At 37.7% G+C, this 12,045-nt stretch overlaps 1 protein-coding gene across 1 annotated transcript; it reads right to left on the reverse strand.

The window, feature by feature from the left end:
* Window positions 1-2,195: 2,195 nt before the first annotated feature.
* LOC148876120 (bidirectional sugar transporter SWEET1-like) lies at window positions 2,196-4,498 on the reverse strand. Its single transcript, XM_088966157.1, has 6 exons — window positions 4,224-4,498; window positions 4,084-4,120; window positions 3,740-3,835; window positions 3,183-3,462; window positions 2,971-3,090; window positions 2,196-2,849 (listed from the first exon to the last, which is right to left on the reverse strand). Exons 1-6 carry the CDS (start codon window positions 4,255-4,257, stop codon window positions 2,688-2,690), a joined length of 729 nt encoding a protein of 242 aa, XP_088822283.1. The 5' UTR covers window positions 4,258-4,498; the 3' UTR covers window positions 2,196-2,687.
* Window positions 4,499-12,045: the final 7,547 nt, after the last annotated feature.

Raw genomic sequence — 12,045 nt, forward strand, 5'->3', positions numbered from 1 at the left:
AATTTAGTGATGAGAAAAGTATATCTTAAATATAAGATCTAATGAGGAGAATAGGAAAATATTTTTATTTCTAATTAGTTTTAAATTTTACATTCCATTTCTGTCATTAATAAAAACATGTCTTATTTATCATACATATTATTGTTTAATGTGTATGTTAAAAATGTTCACTTTTTTTTTAATTTCTATTTTTTATTTTATCTATTTTTGAATTTTATTATCTAATTGTTGGGTTGATCCATTTGGCCCAAAATGATTTAATTTCTTACCATCACCTAGATGAAAACACTACTTTTGCTGGATGGACTTTAAAAATATAAGCTTTTATGTAATTTGAATTATTAATTTATTAAGTATGGAATTAATTAATGAATCTTAGTAACCAGAAGAAACAAAAATGGCTTAAACATATGATTCTATGAACATGCATGCAAGTTAATAACTTAAATGTTAAATTTAATGAAAGAAAATTTAATGCATTGAATTAATTTCCATATCATATCTTTTCTAAATCATAGATTTTCCCATTAAAAAGCTGAATCAATCGAATGAGTGTAGAGAATGATGATAATATCCTTGCACGACAAAGGGATCATCCATCATTGGTGATTCAATGTTCTTTGATTCATGGGTTTGGATTTTGATGATAGCATTGTTGATCAAATAATTTAGCCATGGTTTTCAAAACCGGATCAGAATGGATGGTCGGATCGGAAAAACCGGGAATCAGTCACTTAACTGATTTCATTTTCCCCCAAAATCGTTGATTTTGGTCAACAAACCGTTGAACTGGCTGGTTAACCGCTTGAACGGTTTTGACCATGGTGTTTAAAATTGAATTGATCAAGGGTCCGATTATTGGTTCGGACAATTTGACTATTTGACCCGAACGACCGGCCCATTTGACAAAAAAATAAAAAAATTTTGAAAAATTTAAAAAATGGTCAAAACAGTTTAAATGGTTAACCAGCCGATTTGGTGGTTTGCTGACCAAAATCATCAGTTTTGGGGAAAAAGCGGGTTAGGGGAAAAACGGAACCGGTCAGGTCCAGCCTAGTTATGCTGACCAAAATCAACGGTCTCGGTTTTTCCGATTCGACTGTCTGGTCCAATCTAGTTTTGAAAACCATGGTTTTGACTTTTTTTCAAATTTTTTAATATTTTTGTCTGAACGGACTGGCCATTCGGATTGAACGGTCAAACCATTCGAACCGGTAACAGGATCCCTGACCGGTTCGGTTTTAAAAACGATGAATTCATTCGCCCAGCTGTATGTTAAGTGAAAAGAGAAATCAGATCAAGAAATAATTGAACACTTCTTCAAATTCAAGAGAGTTCAAGCCCAGCCCACACCTTCGTGATTCGTGAAGGCGGGATTGGGTCCCACGTCACCGCAACAAATAACAATGAGCCAGAGATTTCATCATCAAGCTAATTGGCATCTTTGATCCCACCGATAAAGCTGAAGTGAAAGCATGAATAGGAAACTTAATATAGAACCGACATTCCGGATCAAAACCCGCGGGATTGGGCCTTGGGGCTTTCTGAAGCCCGTCTCAATTGAATCATCAAAAAACCCTTGTTGGGCCTCTGACTCAACCCTATCTATCTTCCTTCGGTAGATCGCATTAACCCGTCAGGCAACTGGCCACGCACACCATAACATCGTCTCTCCATTGGTCCCCAACGTCTCCAACCGTTTGATAATGACCCAAATGATTAATCTACTATCTCCTATTGGAAATCTAAGGTCATGGAATCGGCAATAATAGAAGATAAAATTACAGAATGAAATCCACTAACAACTTGTTCAATCCAAGTTGCACCCCTATATCTGAACCGTCCAATGCAATGGATCAACCTTCTCTTAGATATAAGTTTTGACCTTTACATTTATTCAACCAATTTAATAAAAAATATTAATAATGTATATAATATTTTTGCCCCTACTAAAATGTGAAATAATATTTCTTACCCCTAGAGTTGGAACCTGTTGGAACAGTCAGTATTTGCTTGTGAGCATATCAGGCGGGTTTTAATAGTGACCCAAATTAGATGGCTCAATCAATCAAATCGACTAGGTGTAGAGAAGAATGATAATATCCTTACACTTGCAGGCAAAATGAGGATCCATCCTCCATGATTCAATAAATTAGCCTTTTCTCCGGTTGTATGTTGAGTGAAGGGATCAATCATTTAAGAAATAATAGAACACTTCTTCGAATTGAAGACTTCAAATTCAAGAGAGTTCAAGCCCAGCCCATCTCAAGAGAGATGGGATCTAATGGGAAGAATCCACTACGCCGTTACAATACAGAAATACAATACAAAGCCGGTAAATCTGTCCGGGGCCCCCATAACTTGCCACATGTCTTGTATTTGGAGGATCGGAACCCACAACAAAAAATGGGCCCACTACTAATATTTTCAGAATTTCAATCTTAACAAATAACAAAAGTGGGTAACCCTCCCCAAACCCTCGTGATTCGTGATTCGTGAAGGAGGGATTGAGTCCCACGTCTCCGCTACAATCATCCAGAGATCTCACCATCAAGCTAATTGGTACAGTGCCACCTTCGGTCCCACCAATCAGCTTGAGGCGAAGGAATGCATTATGCATGAATATGAAACTCAATCAAGAACCGACATCAGGGCTTGTCGTTCGGCCGTTGCTTCTGCTACAGTTGTTATTGTTGTACTTGTGGGCCTTGTGGCTTACCCAAGCCCATCTCAATTGAATCATCGACGCTTTTCTGGGCCTCTTCCTCGGCCCCACCTTTATTCTTCCGGTAAATCGCATAAAGAATCAGCTGCAACGTTCCCAGCCCACACCCAAACCCGTTAGGCACCTGCCACACCATAATATCACCTCTCCGTTACAAATCCAACCGACAAGGGCAATGTTGTCATTTAATAGAAGAAGCTTAATCACATAAATCTCCCTGGTAAAGAGATCATATTACGACTTACGGCGATGAACGGGTCTCGACCGAGCAGGCCGTAGATGAACCACGACGTCCCGCACAGGAACACGAAAAGCGACAAGAAGAACGGCATGAACTCCACGCTTTTCGTCTTGATCACTATTCGCTGCACAATTTCCGCAGCCTCGTCGGATGAGAATCCAAATCTGGTGCAAGTGGGAACCGAAAAGAGAATGGAGAAAGGGATTTGAAGCTTACCATGATTGATAGAGGTGAGGCGTACATTATAATGGAGAAGATGGTGGCAGCGAAGCCACAGAAGATCTTCCTGGTGTTGCCGTGGAGGGCACAGAGAGAGACCACGACGACGGCCGAGAAGACGGCGAGAACGAAAGAGAGGAGTGCCGCTACCCTCGCCTTCTCCTTCTTCGGCGCGAATATCAGGAAGATAAGCACGTAAACTGACTCGATTGCAGCCCCTGTACCGTTGATTACGCTGACCAGGATGTTGTGTGGGGAGACGAACGGAAGCCCGTACCTGCCCCAACAATAGACGAATTTCAGGAGAGTATTAGATCGGACGATGCGGGATGAACAGAGTGGATCGGACGGTCTGAATCCGTAATTGCATGTAAACAGTATTAAGACTGATTGGTGACTATCGGCTCAACTCTTCCAGTCTTGTATTAAAATTCAATGACAGTAATACCCCTATTATCCTTCGTTAACCATTATGAGATAATGTTAATAAGATATCAAAAGGGAGGAAGTGGAGGGTAAAATAAGAAAGTAAGGGAGAAGAAACGAAAGCGTACCATGCGGAGAGCAGACAATTCAGCAGGGTCATGACGTACGGGATACCTGAGAACTGCTCAGTAGATCTGTTCTTCATGATCCGATAGAATGTTATTCTGCGAGCACAACACAATAACCAGAGTGAGATGATGAGATTCTGCAACTGGACTTTTTTGGAGCAATGGATCTATGAAGGACGATTGAAGAAACTGGGATGAATAGCAATGGCGATGGAGTTTCAAGAAAGAAGAAACAGATATCTGAATATGGGTTCTTCATGAATTTTCCTACTGGGTAGGAGGGAAGAAAACCCATTTATCTAGTAAAACGAAAGCACAGATACTGAAAGAGGGAAGAAGCTTACGTTGGAGCGAGGAATAGAAACAAACCAGTGGCATTCCCTGTTACAGAAACAGCAGCAGAAAAGAGAAGGAACCCATCAGTGACAAAACGGAAAGCTATATAGGAAAAACAGAAACCCAGATGGAAGAAACAGGAACCCACCAAAGATCCCAAATACGAAATGAAGAACATCCATTACTGCTGCAGTCCGAGAAGCAAAGAAACCAGAAAAGCAACTCAGAAGCGAGGAGAAAATGATGAGATCCAGAAACTGAGATATGGTGTTTATATAGACGAAAGGAGAAAAGGCAAGTAACCGTTTTACCGTCGGAAACGATTTTGTGCTTATCCAAAACCTAGCCTAATGAGAATCGTCCGCTTCTAAGTTCCGACACCTCTCTCTTTCTCTCACTTCTGTTCAAACAAATGGGGTTTGCAGATAAAAAGTACTCGCCCGACCTGTCAAAAAGTCGAGCCAACCCGGTAAACAGACCCGGAAAGGTGGGTCGGGCCGTCTTTCTAGCTAGCCAAACCAGAAGCGGCATGGACGACCCGAACTAAAAAGATTTTGGACCGGATCAAAGTCCATCCGGGTCATCCGTTTTCGAACCAACTCTTTCAAAGTTGAAACTGGTGTTGACCCAGACTGTTGAACTGTTTAAACCATTCGGACCAGATGGTTAAACCTGTGTTCTGATAAAAGCCATTGATTCGGGTGCTTGAACCATTAATCCGTATGATCCACGGTCAACCCTAACCTGAATATTTATTAGGATGCCTTTGCCGACTCGACCCAAAACTTGACCCTACCCGAACCCGAACTGATCGGATTGCTAGGTCTCTCCGCCTTTTGCTCGGGACCGACTTAACCGCAGCTAACTAACTATATTGCCCATGTGCCCTAGCACGTACCTGAATGACGTGGCAAACATTTGGGGTCCTTCGACTGGATTTCTAGGGCCTAGCGAACTTTTAGTTCATTTGCTGGGCTAGCCCATTTATGTGGGTGACACGGCAACACGTAATGACCTTTCAACCTACCTGCAGGTTGCCAAGTGGGAGATCTAACGAGCTTCCACGTGGTCATCTGATATGCCACGTGGATGAATCCTATATCTGCTTCGTCACGTTCTGAGCGCGTTATCCTGTAGACCCTTCGGTTCACAGGAAGCGTTTACCTGCCAAATGAAAAATGAACAGGTCGTCTTAGTAAATTAACAAAAGTTTAACAGGGTTGCTTGGTTAATAATGGTCTAACTGATTGAACCGGTTACTAAAAGACAAAAACAATAAAACCCAATAATACTTCCCTCTCTCATTCGAATTCCCCTCTCATTGTCTCTCAAGTCTCAACATACTATAACTAGACCACCAGCCACCACAGTAATCGATGTTTAGCGTGAGGCATCAACCGACGACACAATAAATTCTTCTTCTCTTTCTCCTCCACCTTCTTTTTCCTCTTTTTTTTTTTATTCTTTTTCTCATTTTTATCAACAAAAATCCTCTGAAATCTTAAAGCCACCCAGAACCCCAACACCCTCAATCTGATCCGACGGAAAGGAGTCAACCACTACCAGACTACCAGTTGCTGTTAGAGGAAAGTAAGCCTAACCTTCAAAATCAAGACCATTAAAGTTGGCTGAGCTCTTGACATTTGAGGGGGAGAAAAGGAAAGCATGAATAAAGCCGAATGGCTAGTTGAGGTATTAGGAGAGAAAATCCATCCAGGGATAGTTAAAAAAAATCAGTTGTTGGTCATAACCTTCATTTCTTGCTTTCTCCTATTCCCTGAATAGCTACAAATAAAAAAATAGGGCAATCAAAACTACATAGTTAAACCTAATTTCTAGTAGTTTTAAAGAATTCCACAATCCTCATTAAGTATATGTAGATTTACCAAGAGCATTTAAAAACTAGAAACTATGGACTGAATAATCGAAGAAGCAATTGGTTGTAGCACAATTACATGAAGTTTGAATTGTAGTCAATCTGATCCCAACACGCATAAGTTGGTAGCAAAATGTTACTTGAAAGTCTGAATACTAGAGCAAAAAACATTGATCTCACGATGCATGTAATCAGCTAATATGTCGGTGGCAATGCAAGAGTGAGTGTTCCAATTGATTTTGGTCTTCTTCTTCATCGTTTTCCGATTTTTCTTTTTCTACATATCCTGCACTTCCATTCCATATTTGATAGGAAGAGAAGAAGAAGACGATGATTTTAGCGCCGGTCACCGATCATCGGTCTCCCATGTGGTTTGATGCTAAAAGACAGTGAGAGGGGAATTCGAATGGAGGAGGTTGTCGTTTTTCACTTTTTTGTCTTTTAGTGGTTGATTGGACCAGCCTTAACAGAGCAATTCCATCAAATTCTTGTTAACTTCACCTCATTTTTCATTCGCAGGTGCATGTTTCCCATGAACCCAAGGGTCCACAGAATTCGACTCTTCGATACTACCTTGCCACTTTCACTACATAATCTATTTTTTCATTAAAGAAACACTTAATTTTTTGGTAAGACCTCGGATTAGGATCAGTCACATTTCCAAAAGCTAGGAAAAATATAAGGGTCTATTTGGAAGGGCTGAACTAAAACCAAGTTTTGGCTTAGTAGTATAAAGCCATTCAGTGGGGCACGGATCTGCTACCCAGAAATTGTTCCCAAATCCCTACCCATGAGTAATTATAGCTTAGGCTTCGTTTGGAAGAGATATAAAACCTCATCATTGGTTTAGTTTTGTTGGTATTTGTTTTTTAATGTAAATCAAAATCGATGTAAAACTTCACTTTGGTTCAGATTTATTAGTATTTGGATAGAGTAGAGTTCTATATCATAAATCAATGAAAAATGTCATTTATGATGAGGTTTTACATCAATTATCGATGTAAAAACTACATTGATAAAGTCAATTTAATACTATATCAATAAGCACATTTTTCTATGCTCAATGGTTCACATTTTCAAACGATTTGGTGTGAAACATTATCGATGAACTTTTATATTAATGACATTTTACACCATTTCCAAACACAACCTTAAGCATTAAAATATCTCCTTTGTCATTCATGGGGAGATGTCCCCAATACACGACAGTAATGTTGTGTAGGCATGGAAACAAGTTGTTGGTAGCAGCTAAAGAGTAGTGAGGGTGAAAGTAAGTATTCTTTTGGATAAACCACTCAATGAGGCTGACGGCCATGCAATGAAATCTTGTGCAAGTAAAAACTTTGCATATGGGCATTTAGTGGCACATTGGAACCATCTCTCTATAATTTTGATATACAAAGTGTGAGAGATATTTTTGATGTACAATATGTGTAGAACTTTTATTAGAAGGAAATCCAATCTCCAAATCACAGCCCTTCGACTGGTTGATTGACAGCCAATTTAATTCTCTAGATTTTTCATTTTTCACCAAGTTATGAGGGTTTTTATATGGACCACATAGATAGAGACATAAGCCGTTTCACTTCACCCCTCCCAAATGAGAATATAGACAAGACGAAGAAAGCATATACTTGACAGTAAAATCGAGTATGAATCACCTACCAATAAAATGTCATCCAACACCCTACCAACGTGATCTGACACATCTTATACATGACCTGACCCTCTTTTTATAATGGATACTAGACCTTGTTGGTAGGGTGTTGGACCGTGTTTAATTGGCAGGAGATCCCAACTCAGTAAAAATCAGTCTAGAGATCCTTAATCAATAACCTGCTTAGTATTTCTGGCAAATAGTACCTTCTGAGCTGTTTTTAGAAAAATTAAAATCGATTTTAGATGTTATTTGGTATCAAAGTGTTTAAAGTATCGATATTTGTATTTGAATAGGAGAAAATAACTTGTTTAGGTACATACGATCATAAGCATCTGGACACCATACAAGACAACTGAAATAAATATTATCCATCATTCTGAGTTTTTGACAATAATTTCTAAGTTTCTTCCCATACTTTCATTCTCATAACCTAATGTAATGGATGGCATAAAAGTTTATACCAGAATTTGTCCAACCAAGTAGTTTAATGTTAGTTTGATAAAAGTCAAATGGTCCACATCATGGCGCTTACATGGAGCATGCAACATAGTGGTTCCAAACACCTAGTTAAAATCCAGCTGTTTCCATGGATTCTTTATTGGATGGAATTCACATCAGGGACTAAATTGGTACTAAATAGTAAATAGGGATTGTCTTTTGTGTAAGATGGAGGTGGAAACAAACAAATTAGAGTAAAATATAAAAACCTCCTCTGAAATTTCTTACAATCATACAATCCTCTCATTTTAACAAATACCTCCCCTGCATTTTTAAGAAACTTAACAAAAATCTCCCTTTCGTTACTGTTTCAGACAAAAAACGTTAAATTGATGCACCGGTTTTTTCCAAATATCCATTCTACCTTTTTATAAATTATTTTATATACAAAATTACTGAAATAATCTCATTTTAAATAAAAAATATATTTCAGTAATTTCGTATGTAAATTACTTAAATAGTCGTGTTACAATTAAAGAGGTTTTTGTTGAGTTAAAATGGGTTATTTCAGTAATTTTGTATGTAAAATACTTTACAAAAGGGTGGGTATTTAGAAAAAATTGGTGCATCAATCCAACATTTTCTGTCTCCCAATGACGGAAGGGAGGTTTTTGTTGAGTTTCTCAAAAGTTCGGGGGAGGTATTTGTTAAAAAAAGCTATAAGAGAGGTTTTTATGATTGTCAAAAACTTGGAGGAAGGTTTTTGTATTTTACCCAATAAATTAATGTATATGTTTTTCAAATGCCCATTTACAAGGGCAGTTTTAGATGCAAGTTTAGGTGGGTCGGGTTAGCTAAGTGCAATGCTTGTTATTTTCTTTTATTTTATTTTTTGAAAGTCAAAAGGTTATAAGGCGGAATGCCTCATAACCAAATTCGTTATTTCAACTGCTCATGATTACAATCTTGAATGATAGCAAAGTGTATTCACAATTCTAGAATCTCCCTCAAGAATGATGGAAGAGAGCCCCAAATCTAAAGCAAACAAAAGGGCCACATGAGCAGCTTTTGCTTCTAATTCTTCTAGAGAAGCTTTAGGAACTTTAATGGATTTACCGTAAATAAAAGCACCTAAGTGATCACAGATCACAACACCTAAACCCCCATCTGAAGACGATAAAGCACCATCAAAGTTGATTTTGTACATAGGAGGGATAGGTTTCTGCCAAAAGTGGAAGGAGTCATCCAGCCTTGAGATGGTAGTATTAGAAATATCCCCATTAATCGACAAAGTGTTCCGAATCTCCTCCACTTGGGACTGGGCCTTGAAGATAATTGTCATAGGTTCAAATGCCCGATTTTCCATGATTAAATTACATCTAGGTTTCCATATCTGCCACATGAAAATGCTTGCAATAGTAAAATATGATAATTGGCTTTCATTAAAAAGAGAGTTAAATTTAAACCAATCAAATAGCCAATCCTGTAGACTCCAGTCTATATGATCATCAACTTTTAGGTTTAAACATGATGCCAACCAAACTGATTTAGTCACCAAACAACCAAAAAGTAGATGGTGAATGGTTTCAACAGCAGTACCACATAAGCAACAAGTAGGGTCAATACCAATAAAATAGTTAGCCAATTGACTAGTGGTAGGAATAACATTTGTTAAGCATCTCCAAAGAAAAAATTGTACCCATGGTGGCAAATGTTTAATACTCCAATAGAATGGTGTGCATCATCAGTTGACAAGAGATTTATACATGGAAGACGTTGTAAACCTCCCATGAGGAGTAAGTGTGTAGACCAACCATTCCCAATACACCATTGGCAACCACGCTTAAGATAAGTTCTGCCTTTAAGCATACTCGTCCAGATATAAGTCCCTGTACTTTTGGAAGAAACCGTCCAAAAATTTTTTTGTTGAAGGTATTTGGACTCTAAAACCTTTACCCATAAATTGAAATGCTCAATAAAAAATCTCCAGCATAATTTAGAGACAAGGAAAATATTGAGACGACAGAAATTTTTAAAACCCAAACCTCCTGACAATTTAGATGTAGTAATATCAGTCCACTTGCGCAGATACAAATGCTTCTTATCAGCAGAAAAACCCCACCAAAAGTCGCGGAACAAAGATGTGAGCAGTTTAGCAGTGCTCATGATGTATGTAGAGAGAGCAGACACTGTACTACAAAGCAAAACTGCCTTACCCGCATGAGACAAACAACGGCCTTTCCATCCTTCCAATCTTGATTTGACCTTTTCAATCACCCTCGAACCATCTTCTTTACAATTCTTAATGTCATGAAGATTACAACCCAAATATAATTCGTCACCCCTCATTGTTTTAACCCCGAGAAAGGAAGTAAACATTCAACGACAACGTCTATGGACATTAGAGCTAAAATAGATTGATGATTTATGATAACTGATTTGTTGACCTGACCAAGAACAAAACATGTCCAGAGTTTCCTTAATTCGGCTGACTTCCTGCATAGTACTCCTTTCAAAAATTAGAATATCATCAGCATTTCAGCACAACTCTACCTATCCCAAGTTTAACCTCATGCAAATGTCCATCTTCAAGGTCCCGCAATAATAGTTTAGAGAAAACATCAGCACACAAAATAATTAAATAAGGTGAAAGAAGGCAACCTTGGCGTAATCCTTGATGAGGTTGAAATGACAGGGAGGGAATCCCATTCAACATGATAGAAAAATAATAAGTAGAAATACAATTCATGATCAAATCACAAAATTGTTCAGAAAATCCTCTTAACCGTAGGACCGTGGAACCTATAATAATATCCCACGTTAGTCATAAAATGCATATTATCTACAATTTGGGGTAAGTATTTGATTTATTCGGTTAAAAAAATTGAACCCAATAAATCATATTTTTTAAATCTGAACTTATAAAATAAAAACTAAACTGAAACCAAATTACTAAAAAATTGAAATAGCTCAAATCAAAAAATTTGGTTCAGTTTTCAGTTATTTCGGTTAAGACCAAGACCAAATTTTATTCATATTATACTATATATAAGTACATCAGTTGCTCTCTTATATATATGGGCCTTGGCGCAACAGTTGGATTGTTCCATTGCAAATTGGGTGATCAGATTTCAAATATTGGAAACAACTAAGGCTGTGTACATATTTCCCTTCGTAGACCCCCGATTCGTGGAAGCCTCATCCACCAGTTTTTTTCGACTAACTAAAATCAAAATCAAAATTTTGTAAAACTGAATAAAATAAAATAAAAAAAACAAAATAACCTATCCAAAAAACCAAAACCAAGTTTTTTTCAATATTTCAGTTTTAACCCTATCCACAACCATTGAATCTTCCACTTATTATATTTATCTCTCACTTTTACTAGCCAAAATAGAAATCACTTTGAATAATTGATCTTAAGATAAGACAGATAAATTATAAATGACAGTCAGGGCAGTCAACAACCACTGCCTATTGCTGTTTTTGATCAAGAATCCAATCGTCCTACTGAACAAACAAACACAGGAAACTTACTATAATGTCTGTGGATGGATCATATATATGTGAATAATAATGCAGCGCCCATTGGATTTTTGATTCACGACTCTGACAATGTTGTTATGACAGCAGTTGGGCAATGATGCAATGTGGCGGGACCATCACAAGCTTAATAGTGGGCAATAATTCAAGACTTTACAGATGGCCAAACCCTTCTAAAATTTTTTGTTGATATATTTCAGGACATAATGGGCAATTATTCAAGTTTTACATGTGACCAAATCCTTTAGGCTCAATTTGGAAAAGAGAATATAGCGTAAAATCTTGTATTTTGTATTATTTTATATGTATTTGTATTATATACATTTAAAGTCCAATATGAACAATTTACAATAGAGCAAACTATTGGACATGTCAATGTGTCAGGTCTGGTTTAGAACATGGTGGACTAGTACCGGCTGGTTCTATAAAATAGACCAAGAACTGAACTTATTA

Source organism: Nelumbo lutea, chromosome 1 (genome assembly GCF_056320005.1).
Source record: "Nelumbo lutea isolate HS-2025 chromosome 1, American lotus-T2T, whole genome shotgun sequence".
In the NCBI taxonomy this organism is placed as follows: Eukaryota; Viridiplantae; Streptophyta; class Magnoliopsida; order Proteales; family Nelumbonaceae; genus Nelumbo; species Nelumbo lutea.

Bases quoted from the DNA above. Each gene is read 5' to 3' on its own strand.
- LOC148876120 (XM_088966157.1), bottom strand. From the start codon at position 4,257: ATGGATGTTCTTCATTTCGTATTTGGGATCTTTG. The intron at 4,121-4,223 runs GTGGGTTCCTGT...TTTCTGTAACAG, and splicing joins TTTCGTATTTGGGATCTTTG to GGAATGCCACTGGTTTGTTT. The intron at 3,836-4,083 runs GTAAGCTTCTTC...TTGTGCTCGCAG, and splicing joins TTTCTATTCCTCGCTCCAAC to AATAACATTCTATCGGATCA.